The sequence below is a fragment of the Paramormyrops kingsleyae genome, chromosome 25 (assembly GCF_048594095.1).
Source record: "Paramormyrops kingsleyae isolate MSU_618 chromosome 25, PKINGS_0.4, whole genome shotgun sequence".
Classification (NCBI taxonomy): domain Eukaryota; kingdom Metazoa; phylum Chordata; class Actinopteri; order Osteoglossiformes; family Mormyridae; genus Paramormyrops; species Paramormyrops kingsleyae.
In genome coordinates, this window is record NC_132821.1 from 24,468,958 (window position 1) to 24,484,324 (window position 15,367).

The window sequence follows — 15,367 nt, forward strand, 5'->3', positions numbered from 1 at the left end:
CAGAGGGCTGTGCCGGGGGGGGGGGGCGGTTTCACAGCTCTTAAAGGAGGTGATTATCTATGCCCCACCCCATACCTTTCTCTGATTTGTCTTCGGCCCCAGATCCTGACAGGCTGCCGGTGCTGGACTGGCTACCTGCCGAGAAGGGCGGGGCCAACACGCCCTTCAGGTCCTCTCCGCCATGGGGGGTGTCGCTGCTCTCCGAGCTGTTCACAGAGTCGCTCAGGGCAGACAGCGAGGACGACGTGCTCTTGGTCTCACTCAGTGGGCTCCTGGGGTTCAGGCCTGATGGGCAGGAAAACAAACAACAAAAAGGTCAAAGGTCAGACTGGATCTCACCCTGACACCCCCCCCCCCCCACACACAACCCAGCCACAAAAAGAAATATCAACCAATCAGCACCAGCACTCCACCAGTTTCTAACCTAAAGTCAGCCTAGTCAGCCACTTTTTGCTCTTTTTTAAAAACCAAAAAGCACTTATGTTCTGAGAGGCCCGCATGGGGCTGGGATTGGCGTGGGCGATCGTGACTGGCATGGCGTGCCCTGCAACACCACAGCCACCAAACCACCCCCCCCCTCCCGCGGGGCTGTCAGCGACAGCAAATTCCACTGGCAGCCCTTAGCGATGACAGGAGGACCGCTCTGTCCGTCGCTGACCCATGAAGCCCGACGGGAACCTGAAAATTAGCCAAGAGGAGGCGGCTCAAAGCATTCGCTGGCTGACGGCGGGTCCAGTCGCTAGCTTCTACACCCCGCTTGGATACCACTGCCCTTTGGACGCGGAGACGGCAGACTGGGAATGCAAAACAAATCAAGCGGGGATGAAAGGGTTTCGGGAAATTCCAGCTGATGTCAATAACGCCATGGCTGTTGCATTGGATGCGAGCCAATCAGAGCCGCTAAACAATAACAGCCCTTAACAAATCAGAGGGCAGCTTACAGATTAACACATTGGATGAAGCTTTATTTAACAAAGCACTACAAAATGTAAAACATTTCAATAGACCTGGGAAGATTCTCGCTGGATCCGATTGGTGTACTACTACAAAACTGGCTATTTGCAAATAACAGGTAGGAGATTCAGAAGGGCGCGCACCAGGCCAGCGTTAACGAGGGCTACAAGCAGAGCACATGTTCAATGAATGGCCATTCCAGCGTGGGCCCGTGCCTGCCGTCATCCTGACATTAATTATGTGCTTATAAGACCCACGCAGTGCACACTTCACGCGTTCGCCCATTTGCGCAGCTGGCTACTTAACAAGTCGTCCACGTTACGTAACGTAACTTTTGAATTTACGTTTTTCCTTGGCACCCAAAGAGCCTCGCCAGGCAGGGGTTGGTCGGAGACAAACATAGACCGACGGTGGGCAGAAACACCGTTCGTCACTCCCCTGCCCGCGGCAGCACTCCGATTCTGGCACAGTGCCCCTAGTGGCCAGCAAGGGCACCGACAGGCCACCCAGACCAAAGAGCCATCTGTCTCGTGGTCAGGGTCCGCCTCCGTGACAGCTGATGGGTAAATGCAGCCTTTCCTCTCTGACTGTGCTATGGCATGTTGTTTGTTTGTTACTTATTAGCAACAACAACAATACTGTGTAGCTATCAGGGCTCAGCTTTTGATTGGTTCAGATCCTGATAACACCTGCATCCTGTTACAGGTCAGCACCCCAGTCCCCATGGAAGTGCACCGTTACTTGGCTTGGGCGGTATCTAATTTTTCCATTCCTCCTTACCATCTAAACCAGGGGTTAGCAACCCAACTGAGAAGAGGAGCCACTTTCAGAACTTCAAAAAAAAACTGAGAAACTGTAAACAGAAATTTATTCTAAACAGTTTAGCTACATTTTTACATGACACCAACAAAGTGCAAAATTATTTTCAGTGTTTTATGGACTTTAGAACGAAAATGGCATGTCTCTAGTTCTCTTAATTATATTGTTCTTATTTTTGAAATCGGTAAACAGGTGTTCCACTACTTTGATTAATTAAGCACTCCTTACCGTATTCAACATCAGTGAAAGGCTTTTTATAATCTCTCAACATGCCACAAAAACTGGGAGCAACTGAGCTAACTTGAGCCGTCGGAACAATGAAAGTTTGTAATCTTGCCTGAAAATCAAAGTGTCTTCGTACAGTCCAGACATCGAGAAGCTATCCAAAGATATAAAGGCACAAAATGCTGAACAGGTAATACACATACTTCAAGTTTTGCAGCTGTGATCAAGCAGACGTTATATTTTCAGCATACAATATATCGGCACATACGTTATTTTTTTTTCTCCAGGACTATTAAGCATATGCTGGAACAGCTGTGAATGCATTTGCCTCTGTCCAATCATCTCGAAATTCTTGACTTTCATCTTATGCTTTTCTCTTTTTTTGAGAACTGTTTTCAGCTGCCTTGGGATATGATTTATTTAGATTTGATTCGATAGTTTCACTGTTCTAGTTTACTTTTCAAAACATCTTTGCTAGCATAAAAATATAAAGTGGTACCGATTGAACTGATATTGTTCAATCAAATTCAGATACCAAGATGAACATCACAAGCTACCAATAACCAATGGTTGAATCCGCTAATAGTGATCAACAGATTATATGGATCAAAAAGCTTGGGACAGAATCATTCCGGTACAAACACTGCATAAATAATTTGCTTAGAGTAATCAAGTAGTTCATTTACAGTGTTCATTTTGGGTCTTTTTAAACAAGACGACCTATGGAAAAAATTAAAACTGTGGTAATTCTTTTTTGTTTTTTAACTTTACTTTGATAGGTCTATTTTGCCTTGCGGCAAGCCGTCTGCTTCTGGTAGCTACCTGAGGCTGATGTTCCGTGCACAGAAAATGACGACAAAAAGAAAATCATTTTCTCTCAATGGCAAATATAGACTCATCAAAGCTTTTGATAAACTGCCAAAAACAAGCCACCGAGATGCAGCAGCGAAACTACAATAAGCACAATGAGACAATGTAACGTTGTGTTAATAGAATTGAATTTAATATTATGTACAGGTCTGTACTGTATTGTAGCAATTGAATTAAACACAGTTCAGTAATTCAATTTGTACAGTACTGTAATTTGAAAAGCATCTAAAACAGCTGCACTGTATTTTGAAATCGTCAATAAAATTAAGTAAAATATGGAAGCTGTCTGTTCTACTACCTTAAATTCATGTAATAAATTTACACGTCAATTAGATAGTAATCTCCCTGAGACATAAAAAAAAAAAAAATCGGTTATAATGATCGTCCTCTTATAGCGATCAATTTCACCTAGACAGACGTGATCACTATAAGCGGTTTTCACTGTATGTGACATTCACGGAAGCCTTTTTCAAATTTTTTGAGCTGTAAGGCCTGCAATGTTATCAGGTTGCGTTCAAAACCTCATACTATTACTATACCTTCACTTAATGAATTTCGTTGGAAGAGTACCACTTAACCGGCAATGCAGTACGTACTGTATGCATGCACAACAGCCTGCTTCAGCGCGACCAGCAGATGCATGTCACTCGAGGTTTGCAGGTTCTCGGCTCCTGGTCTACCACAGTATACGACGGCATACACTATTTTACTTTCAAAAACAGTGCTAAAATTCACCGTCCTCCACAATACGAATTTGCCAGGACAGGTCCCTATGATAAATTACGAGGAACATGCCCAAAATTTCATGGTATACGTTTTACCATAATACCACCCAAATTGTTACCGTGACGCAGTTTATCCACGCAGTACACACCTTGTTGTTACGCATTGACATATACCGGCCAGTAAGGCAAAGAGTGCTGCACTGGTCATTTTCACTGGCAAAGTGGGCTGATCGCTGGCACGGCGCCCACCTGCATGCCCAGCGCTGACGTGGGCCTTCATGTCAGCCTCCTCGTTGCAGACAAAGTCGCAGGTGCTGCAACACAGCGCGTACATCCACTGCTCCCGGTCCACGTGCAGCGACATGTGACTCACAAAGTGGGCGTTGTGATCCGTGTGGAACCCGCATACGTGGCAGCTGTGGGGGAAGGGGGCGGGGTTACAGAAACCAATCAGGAAGGGGTAAAGTGGCGGTGCTTGGGAGGGAAGTCAGCAGCACATCCCGTTGAATATTTCCCACAGAAAGTGCGCATTCAGGCAGGTGCTACCCCTTCTGTTGCCATAACGATGGTAGCACCAGGATTAGGGGATACTTGAGCGCAGTGTGTGTGCGGTAGGGCGGCCGCGCATGTGGAAAAGCGGGAGAGCTGGCGGAGGAGCACCCACCTGTAATAGTAGGGGCAGTTCTTGCGGTCGCCGGTCTCCGTGGCGATGGTTATCTGCTCTGTGTCGGTGCTCACCAGCTTGACGGAGTGGATGGTGAGGTGCTGGTTGAGGTTGGCGCGGCACTTGGCGGCGTAGGGACACAGGTGGCACTTGTACTTCCGCTCGTCTGCGAGGACCCGGCGATGGGGGGCAGTGGGGGAGAGGGTGACACCCATATAGGGGAACGACAAAAAGAAAAAGGAAGGAGAGGGAAAAAAATTAGTAAAAAAAAAACAGCGAAGGCGGGAGTGAGGGGCACGCCGGCGAGGCTAGGCAGGCCACGAGGCCGGAACCCCTTCCCAGGGCCTCAGCACCGCGACACACAGACATATGCTTCCGCCTCTGCTCTCCACATGGGGGCCAAGTGATGGGTTGCCAGCCGTCCCCGTCCACCCGCAGTCCCAGGATCGGGGGCCCCTGCGCCGGCTCTGCTCCCGCTCCCGCTCCCCGTGCTCCGGGGAAAGCCCGCGAAGCTGGCGCCGTCCGTATGCTCAGCTAATGAGACGAGTCGTTCTCCCACTGAGACTAATCAGAGGCATAATCTCTTTAAAGCCGCGGGTAATCCTGTCCGGCTGCCCTCTTGTCCGGCCGCGCGCGTACTGAGAATCCGCCTCACGTAGCGCTTACAGGCCGCCTGCCCTGGAAAGGGGGCGGGGCCATATGGTGGGTGGGGCCATTGGGTGGGCGGAGCTCAGGCTCTCACCTGTGTGTAGAGAGAGGTGCCGGGAGAGAGTCTGCTGCCGGCCGAAGACCTTCCCGCACACAGTGCAGGGGTACAGCTGCTCGCCCGACCGCCATTGCGGCCTGCCGTTTCCCGGGTCCAGGCCGACCTTGTCCCAGTCTGGAAGAGAGGGAGCCCATCAGTCAGCTTCTCTAGGTGGCTGTGCTCTCAAGAACCAGGCTGGTCAGCATGTACCTCATCCGCATCAGATCCACCCCCGCCGAAGGTCACCCCCCCCCATAATCCAACCATCTACTTAACCCATCCCAGCGACACCGACCCACCAATAACCACTTCAATGAATAGCCCCCCCCCCCACGATAGCCTGGCAGTACAATGTTAAGCCTTTGATAAAAGGCGACAGCCAGTTCCCAATTAAGATTCCAGACTGGCAGTGCCACATCCCCCCCAGGGGAAGGACACGCACAATACCCCTAACCCATAAACGATATAGCCTGTTAGCCTGGAATGCAGGCTGAATATAAACACGCGTCTCTGCGCTTCCCATTGGTCACTGCGTGGGCCGGGTTCATGAATATTAATTATGTAAATCTGGATCTACTTAAGAGCATACTGGTTAATGGCTAAGTGGCTGCACCTTGGAAGGAGATGATCACAATAAGACAATGATAATGTAAATAAATGTCTGAACGTGACGCTTATTTGTGATAATCAAGGGAAATGTGTCTTTTTAAGACGACCGCAAACCGATGAGATATGAATAAATTGTCGAGAGCCGGGCTGGCGGCCATCTTGGCGACTGGCGCTCAGGCTGGGAAAGGCGGCGTGTGGCTGCAGGATCGCTGGGGCACCAGATGGGGGCGCTCTGGCTGACCGCAGCTTATTTAATGGCAGCCATTAGAAGACAGATGTGCGAAACGTAGAGCGGAATGCAGAAGGTGCATGTCCGGGCTCTGGTTACACACACAGTCCCCCAAATCGGGTCGGGGGGGGGGGGGCAACTTGTACAGGAATTCCTCTGAAGTAGGTGAGGGGTACGGGGTGAGACGGTGGACGCCATATGTGGTATATGTGGTCCGACCCGAGCGCACCGTTCCACTGCGAGCGACGCTCTTTTCGGAACCAGCGCATCTCGGAAACTAACCGACCCATCTGATACAAACACGGGGTCTGTGCTACTGACGCCGCGTGGCGAATTCAGCCAAACTTTGGCACATCCTTGCCCCCATCCCTGCCAAGGTGTCCGCCAACGCACGACCAAGCGTTGGTGCAGTGTGCCAAGCCCTCCGAATGGCACAGACACAGGTTCCAGAATCTGGGCCGCGCGGTTTACGGCCGATGTGGGGGCGGCGGTGCCATGAGGCCCAGGCCCGACACATTGGCGCTGACAGGCGGCTCGCGGAAACTGGGAGGGACAGCCGGCTTCCCTGGCTCTGACGAGGACGGCTGGGGTGGGGGCCTTTCAGGCACATAATGGTTTAATTGGCGTTATTAATGCTGGGGAGGGAGAGGAGGCCGCCGCGGCGGAGGGAAGACGGACAGGCGGGCACACACGCCGGCACGCGCCACTCCCCGGCAGAACCAAATAAAAATAGGAGGAAACAGATGCACAGTACAGCCGCCAAGCCCTCGCCGCACGACTCCCACCGCAATACTCCTCCGTGGCCAAGCTGTGGCGCCACAGACACATTCCACCGCCATGGGTTAGGGTGTCGGGACAGGAGAGAGGCAGCAGCGCGCATACAAAGGCAGGGAGGGGGGGCGTTCGGCAAATTAACTGCGAGGACACCCTTGACACGTAAAACGCAATCATTTTTTCATTAACTCAGGGCCGTGAGGGCGGGAGCATGCTAATTACCCTCTGAGTGCTGGGGGTGCCGCAGCCGATGGGGTGGGAGGGTGGGGGGGCAGAGGCTCACGAACGGCGCTCAGGCCCCTGAGGTCACGGCCTCGGTAAACCGCCACAAAGGTACCACCGAGCCCAGCCGGGTTCTGCCAATCACGCGTCTCCTTTAGGAGCTCAGCCAATCACAAACACCCTACCACTTGCTGCTGAACTGGTCGTGCGACCTGGGCTCCATGGCAGCCGTGAAACAGAGGTGGGGAGGTTTACCGAGTGGCGCCGCCCTGGTGGACGAGCTGGCCTCGCCGGTGACCGGGTCCTTGGAGCATGAGTTGAAGGGTGATTGTCTGAAGCAGTCGCCAAGGTACGAAGTGCTGTGTAGATGTGACCACAAGAACAGTCAAGGGGTGAAAACAAGCACCGCTGAGGGCAAAGCCAGTAACCGGGGGGGGGGGGGGGGGGGGGCTCACCTGTTCATGCCCAGCATAGTGCTATCTTTCTGGTCGTTAGCTTTGCTCACTTTTTCTGTTAAAAATAAAACGGACACAATGTTAATTCAGAGTAATCCTCTACATGCATAAAAACATTCAAAGATGGGGGGTGGCTACCCAAACCAGCCCCCCCCCCTCCAAATTACAGCGGCTCTGATTACAACCCAGATAAGACCAGTGCTCCCATTAAAGGCAGGCCCTCCCAGCACAGCCGTGACTCCTTTCAGAGAGGCGGATACCCAGGCGCCCCCCCCCCCATCCCCTTCTTGACACGGCTCCATCAAATGCCTGGCCAAGGACAGAGGTCTCCCTGCGTTGCCATGACGATCCCGCACAGGGGACGAGAAAGCGCGTGCGTGCGTGGTCAGGTTGGTGTGCTTCAGAAATGAGCCGCAAAGGAGGAGGGTGTCATTTTGGGGGGAGGGGGTCTTGCAAAACCTTAAAGGTTACTAAAACCTCAAAATTGACCAAAAAAAAATTCTTTATTAAATAGTTAAATACTGCCTTTAAATTGCCTGAGAAACCAGTATGTTGCAGTTTTGGTGACACAGATCCTTCAGGCCAATTAGGTTGTCCAGCTCCTTTCGAAGCCAAAAAAAAAAAAAAAAAAAACAAGCAGAGTCACATGACTCATTCAGCCAATCGGCATGGAGTCTCTTACCTGACAGCTTGAAGAGGAGCTCGGAGGCCATCTTGACAGAGATGTCCTGGGAGAAGAGGGCCTTCTGGGGCAGCACCAGGCCCTCGGGGAGGCCGGAGAGCGGCTCACCCGCCTCGCACCCGGGCAGCGTGCCGAAGCCCACCAGGCGTGAGGGCACGGGGGGTAGGGGTGGCTCCTCGGGCGGGTCCACCTCCATGGGCTCCGATTTCACCACCGCCTGCCGCATGCTGGCCTCCTTGTTGCTCTCTGCTGGAGGCCGTGAAAAACCAGTCAGCCGCCGTGCCCAGACCTCCCAGTACACCCAGTTAGGGGTACACAACGCATTAAAATCGGCAGGGATCGAGGACCTGAGAAGTGACCCCCAGTCTAAAAATACGGCTAGGATCTGTGATCATTTTGCCAGTCAGCTACCAGCTGCCCCAGAACACCAACCAATCGGTTACCAGCTGCCCAGGAACACCAACAAATCAGCTACCTTCTGCCCAGTAACGTCAGCCAATCAGCTACCTTCTGCCCAGTAACGTCAGCCAATCAGCTACCTTGCAGAGGTGACACAGAAAGGCACGAGGAAAAAAAAGAAGGCGACAAACGGACGCAGCTGTGAAATCCCACGTGCCCCCCCGGCCCGTGTCGGACAGCGGGGGCACAGGTGGCGGAACGGCGCGTGAGCAACCCGTCGGCCCATCCATATGCACGGGGGTTGGCCGGGGACGCGTGCACAGTGCCCCGATAAACGCCAGGCCGGGCGCTCCGGAGGTGAGGCAGACTGCCGTGTAAAAATAGCTCCTCGCCGTGCCGGATTTCTGCAGGTAACACGTGTGGAACGGACGGCTCCCATGGCACGCGGTATTTTGGGCTCTGCCCCGGTCGGGGTTTCCCCTGACGTCGCGGACAGCTAGCGGGCTCCGCCCACTGATCCGGCGGGGGGGAAGGAGGCAGAACGAGGGCAGGGGGGGTCACGGCACGGCCACCCCGACCTACATTCTGCACGGGGGACGGGACTCAGGTGCCACTACGCCGGAATCTTGACCCGAATTCCCCGAACGAGGAACTGGGACCCCAGAACCAGCATCGGGGTCAAGGTCAAGGGGACAGGACAACGTTCATGCCGAGACCCCGATTCGAGGCGGGTAACAGCTTCACCATGTGCCTGGGACACTGGACTTATTTTGTTTTCGTGGTACTATTTTTATTCGCAAAATCAACCCTGCGCAGACTGACGTGGTACGGCCCGCCGAGGTGGGTGACAGCAGTAGGAGGGGAAAGAGAGAGAGGGAAAGGAGCGAGTGGAGGAGAGCAGACGAGAGCGAGCGAGGAGAGGGGGCGGGGGCACGGGGGGGCGCGGAGGAGCGGGGGTGCGGAGCAGCGGGGTTGTCATTCCGAGCCGCGTCTCCTCCAGGCTCGACAGGAAGGACGACCTGCTTAGACAGGGGTGAAAAGTTCAGCCGCTTCAAGCGGGGGGGGTGGGGGGGGGGTGGGGTTGGGGGGTGGAGAGGCGTGCTGGGCGCTTGCGTGTCATGGCGAGGCCGCGCTGCCCCGGCAAGGACAAAAGAGGAGAGGCTCGCTTCCCGGAGGCGGCGCTTCGTTGGGTCCAATGACGGGGCGGTCCGTGGACGGGCCGGGCCAGTCTGAACAGGGTGGGGGCTGACGGGAGATGGGGGGGACTCGCTATCTCGCGGCGACTGCTGGATAACACGGTATTAATGCGGTATCTCGCCATATCCGGGTTTAATAAATGCCCACCCGCAGCACCGAAGCTCACGGGACACGTCGTCATCTCTGTACTTTCACACCTAAGCCTACACATATTATGGGATGCCACACATTCGCACACACTGCCAGCGCGCCGAGGATCCGCAGCCCTTCCGCTCCTCTGACGCCGCGCCGTCCAAATCCAGCTCGTTCGCTGGCCCCCACTCGTTAACTCTACCGCCCGCCAATCAGGGAGCAGGCTTGACGTCACTGCTGTCCCCCCGGCGGACTCATGGGGACGGCCGTGTTTAAGTGACCGCGTCCTCGTCACGCAAAGCTGCCTTCCTCCCTCACCCGCCGACCCTTTTAGAATCAGGGGGGATGAGTCACGTGACAATGGCAGGGGTAACCGAGGGCTCTCTCTCTCGCCAAGGCCAGATCCAACAGGCGGGTAACTTTCCTCCAATCACATTGCGGGGAGGAAAAAAAAAAAAACTTCTAAAAAGTGTCATTTATGAACACCACAGACAGAAAAGCCTCCACTGCTTCACGCTTAAGGTCCACATCGGTCCTAGAGTCACGCCCCCCCAGGGGGTCTCGGGTAAAAGGCTCCAACTTATCGGGGCACACAGATGTTAACGTCTAGGAAATTGGAAAAAGGGAAGCAATTAAACCCAATTTAAAGTCCTTACATATCAGCAGAATGTGTCAATGTTTAATAAACTAAATAAGAATTGGGGGGGGGGGGGTAAATCAAGAGGTAAATGTATTTATTTTAGGACAGAAAGGCCCCTTTCATTCCAGTCAGGGAAAGTGTTTTGACAACCGAAACGCAGGGGGTTCAGCAGAGGTCATTTGGGTACATAATTTCTGTGTATAACTGCTTCTACAAAAAAAAATGATATTTGTGCTTTTATTTACCAAATTGAAAGGCGACAAGGTGAGCTAGTGCCCAGCATCCTGGGTCGTGACCCGACTGCCTGCTGGCTGGTTCATGTTTTCCTTTTTAAGTATAGATTCCCCCTCCCTACCCGTGACCCTAAGTTTGGTCCAGCTGTCATGGTGGCGGGACGGGACCGGAACTGTTCCACCTCAGAGGTGGTGTGGAGAAAGTAGGCCACCCCGCCCCCCCCCAGCCTCGACACTGGGCTAGTTTACCCTCCTTAATTGACCCCTGGATGGTAACCGTAAGAATTAACAGATTAGTAATAAGCATACACATTTCTCCACCCCCCCCCCCCCCACCCCCAGTCCTGGGGGGGCCTGCAGCAGTCAGGCTCATGGGCATCGGAACTACAGAGGATCACAACCCAGCGAGAAGCCACTTCCTCAACAATATCCTAAAGATAGATGCCGCCGGCAACCCTTGGGTCAAGCGGCAGTAGGCGGGTGACTCATTCCTGGTGACGTTTAGAGCATCAGCCGGCCTCGCCAATGCGTCTGCGGCCTCGCAGACATTTTCAGTCAGGTAGGGGTTAAGGTTGGGGTTGAGGTTTCTGCGCTGGTCTCTGAAACCTTCCAGCGGTACTTTCTGGAATTCCCCACAGTAACGTTGGCCTTGATCCTCCCACGCTGTTCCGTGTGAGGGGCCCCTCGGTCAGGGAGGGGGGGGGGGGGGGCATTCGGAGACACATCAGATTTGTCCCTCCTGACATTCTGTCCAAGTTCAAGACCTCACGTTTCTATGGCGACCACACTCTAGAAAACTCCACTCACGACAAGGCCAAGGCCAGGGGGGTGGGGACATTTTTCCACCGTATTTTTTTTATTTATTTTTTTTAAAGAGGCTCATTCACTGACACACACACACCCATGGCAACAAAACACTGGATGACAACACACAGTGACGGTGTAGCACACAAACGCACGAGGACACCCCGCAGCAACATTTACAGCACGCTAAGCAACTGCGTTAAAACGGGGCATTTTTCCAGAACAGTAAGAAGTAAACTGCACTTTGCTTTTAGCTTATTAGTAACCTTGTGTGAATAGCTTCGGTATGTTTTGTACTAAAGCAACATGAGAATGTGTCGTTTTAAAGAAGCAGAACTTTAAAAAATAAAGGGCTTAAAGGGCTTGAAAGAAAGTCTGCTTTATTCATTTGAGGTTACAAACAGAAACATTGGTGTATGTTGGGGGGGGGGGCTCTCAGCCATCAGGATAGGCCTTCCTGTGGACTTTCCTCTGTTTTAATGCTACTGAGCACCAAGACCCTTAAAAAGGGGCTCTTTTTGAGAATTTAGGCTTAAAAAGAAAAAAAAAACCCACTGAATTCTGGGAACGGTCCCTGAGGTCAGTTTTGCAGGCCAAGTGAAACTTCCAGAAGAAGAGAAGACAGAAGGGCGGGTGGAGAGATGGGCAAAGCGGCGAGGGGGGGGGGGGGGCTGGGGGGAGAGGCAGACCCACCTGAGAGCTTAATCAGCAGCTCCGACGCCACCTTCATGCTGATGTCCTGGTTCAGCAGACGGTTCTTGGCTAGTGGGCTCGCCTCCTGGGGCTGGGGGGCCCGTTCAGCGGGCCCCGGGGTGGGCCCCTCCTGATGCATCCCGTAGCCCGACTGCACCTCCTCGGAGCTGGGCTCCTCCTTCACGAAGAGGGAGGGCTTCAGGGCCTCTTTCTGATTGGCCGCTACGGGTAGGAGGAGAGGAGTCGTTTTTGGTGGGGGGGGGGTTGTATTTGGAGGGGACCCCAGCGTCACATGCAGCAACGCAGGCCACTTTAAGCAAGATCTGCTGGGCTCACCCTGAGAGGGGGGGGGGCACCGGCAGATCTAGCTCAGCGGCCTGAAAACGCGGCCTTGTGTCCCGCGACGGCATACGGATAAATAAAAGGGATTCGGTTACTCGGGAGGGGGGGGGGGGTGGATCAGATGAAGAATTAATAAGCGGACGGGCCGGAACAGATGGCCCCCGACACGGTCGCTCTCGAGCCGAAAGCTCCGATTATCCCCGCTGCGGGTACGAGAGACGCAGAGAGCCGTGTGAGGCGAGCAGCCAGCAGGGAGCCGAAAGCATTCGGATGGGGAGGTTCAGTGGCCCTGTCCAACAGGGGGCGCCACTATCATGGGGTAGATCCTGAATCACCAGGATCACTTGTTAGCCGCTCTCCTGCCCAGCTCGCACAACCGAGCGCCCATATGACCAGCCCACACTGGATAAAAAGGGGCTCATTAATGAGGGGGCATGGGGGGGGGGGCACAGGCAGGGGGGTTGTCGGCTGCCCTTGCCAGCTGGAAAGCGGGCGGAGCCCAGAAGGACGTCCTCTAATGAGGAGCGTGTTGCGCCATGTGGGACCAGACAGCGCCGGTACGCTCGGCCCACGGCCTGCCCAGTCTGAGCGGGAACGCGACAGATCTCCGGGACCCGGAGCATACGAGGTCACTCCTGGCCAGGCCGTGGATTTCCGGCGGGATCCATGCCGCGCTGCAGTCAGAATGAAGCCGAATTCTCCCGCTGGTGCTCGAAGTTGCCCCCCCCGCTAGTGTCAAACTCCCCGAACCCTAATCCTACCCACAATCCTCACTCGCCCATGTCAGCCACTGCCCCCGAGTCTTTTACCCGTAAAACCGAACCCGCCGATTGCAGCGGACGGCAGGCGACAGAGTTCAATCGAACCAGCAACAGCAAGCAGGGAGGGAACAAAAACCCGCAGCGCGTTTCCGTAAAGTCTGGGGTCGTGGAAAGTTCAGGCGTGATTGCTGAGGGATTCTGGGAATGACTCTCGCAGGCCTGCAGGCTGCCAGCGGTGCCAAGGTGATGGATCCTCGTGCCGGGGGGGGGGTCCGTGCACACAGCCCCACCTCTGACTCAGCATAGCACCTCCTCCCGGACCAACGGCCCCCAGTGACACAGCACCGGTGTTATGGCCCGTTTACTCACTCACACCTCCCCAAACACCCACCCCCTCCCCCGCTGCCCCATTGGAGTCTATTTATGTAACATTATTGTCTCCTGGGGGCCCCAGACCCTCCTGGGACCAGATGAGAGAGTCACCCCCCCCCACCTCTCACACTCCATAAGGGTTATGGGGTATAAGCACCCCTCCCCAAATGCGATTCATTTCTAATGATGAATTATGCATGGAGTTATTAATTAATCTAATGATCTGTGTTTTCTGCGCTGGCCCCCTCCCCCGAGATGGCGGTGTAATTATGCAGCGCCAACGAGCTCCGAGGTCCTCCGTGAGCTGCTCTTCCAGCGCCCGGGGCTGGGCCGCCCCCGTGGGCAAAGCCGGGCACGGACAACGCCAAGCCAGACCACCTGTGCCGGCGAGAACCTGTTTCTACAACCCGGGCAGCACCCATAAGTCCTAAGCCGATTAGAGCCCTAAAGCACGCTGGGAAGGCCGTATCAAACCGATGGCGGCAGCTTGGGGTCACCATGGACGTCTCTCAATACCCAAAACGCAAAGACCGTACTTGTGGTCTTTGCAGGACCAGTCTTGCCAACTTCCCTCCCAAGAACGAAGCTGGGGGGGCAATGAATCATGGGGCTTGTCTCCTTCGGGGAGGAATACCCTTGATTTTTGGGGCGGGGATTTTCACCATCCTTTGTACTTCTGTTCTTAGTATTGGAACTGGTCTTCAGCAATAGAAGATGACGGAAAATGGGTAGAAGAGAACACAAGTACGGTCAAGCACACATATTGGGAAACACCCCAGCTTACCTACAGCCAGGGGTGGGGCTGCAGGGGCATTGGCCCCAGCCGAATGTTGATTGACCCCTTCCCTTGTCACTTATCAACTCAAAACATATCATTGGCTAATAAGGTTGGGTGGTCTATATGAACTACGGCCTCTGTTATGCTCCTCCACCCCCCCCACCGGCCCATACCTGAGATCTTCATGAGCAGGTCGGTGGCCGTCTTGGTGGAAATATCAGGGCTGAAAAGGGAGGCCGCGGTCGGCCCGGGGGGGCTGAACTTGACATTGGGGGGGTCGCCATGGAGGGAGAAGGAGGCCGGCGTGGAGACGTCGTGCTCCTGCGGCTCCTCCTTGACGCGGAGGTGCTCAGACGGCGATGGCCCCGGCGTGGCACCGGCCGCTCCGCCCACGGGCTCCTCCTCGGCGCCGGTCTCCGCCTCGGTGTCCGTGCCGACCTCCTCCTTGACGGCGACCTCGGAGCGGGGAAAGTGCTGGTGGCAGCGCATGTGCAGCTTCAGGCTGAAGTGCCGCGAGGAGGTGAAGGGGCACAGCTCGCAGTGGAAGGTCTCGCCGCGGTCTTGGTGCTGGTGGACCTGGGGGGCGGGGCAAAGATCAGCACCAGCCAATCAGGTTCAGGCCACAAGACACCCTATCAAATAACACTAATAGCAAATAGCACCAATAGCATTACAGTGTTTCATTATAACTTTGTGGATTGGTTGCTGGTCACCGTTTACCTCACGTCTTACATTTGCCGATTTGTCAATACATTTGCACAAAGCAACATAGAGCTACTGTCCAGTAGGTTTTTTTATCCTGGCTTCTGATGAGCCAAATCTCAGGTAAATACCAGGAACAGGTGTGGCTCATCAAACAGGTAGAATAGAAAACCAACTGGATAGTAGCTCTGTTGGACCAGATCTGGAGACCCCTGCCCTAGAGCATGTGGAATTAAGGGCACTGCTCCTTCCCAACCACTGATATGATTACTATCTTGGCTATGGGATTCGAAATCACAACCTACTGGACAAGGGCTCAGATACCCAGCTTACCGAGCTAC

At 54.2% G+C, this 15,367-nt stretch overlaps 1 protein-coding gene across 7 annotated transcripts in view; it reads right to left on the bottom strand.

Moving 5' to 3' along the window:
- Positions 1–15,367, bottom strand: part of znf827 (zinc finger protein 827) — a 32,903-nt gene that overhangs the window by 4,659 nt on the left and 12,877 nt on the right. For 4 of the 7 annotated variants that reach the window (XR_002836653.2, XM_023799447.2, XM_023799451.2 and 1 more), the window contains exons 4-12: positions 14,498–14,900; positions 12,072–12,293; positions 7,974–8,222; positions 7,292–7,346; positions 7,092–7,195; positions 5,000–5,137; positions 4,258–4,423; positions 3,843–4,009; positions 76–285 (exon numbers count right to left, since the gene is read on the bottom strand). Coding sequence is in view for 6 of the 7 variants with exons in the window: in XM_023799447.2 (XP_023655215.2) it covers positions 76–285; positions 3,843–4,009; positions 4,258–4,423; positions 5,000–5,137; positions 7,092–7,195; positions 7,292–7,346; positions 7,974–8,222; positions 12,072–12,293; positions 14,498–14,900 (1,714 nt within the window). In the remaining variant the exon portion in view is untranslated. The remainder of the gene's footprint in view (positions 1–75; positions 286–3,842; positions 4,010–4,257; positions 4,424–4,999; positions 5,138–7,091; positions 7,196–7,291; positions 7,347–7,973; positions 8,223–12,071; positions 12,294–14,497; positions 14,901–15,367) is intronic. The other 3 variants (XM_023799449.2, XM_023799448.2, XM_023799450.2) reach the window with 3 other exon arrangements.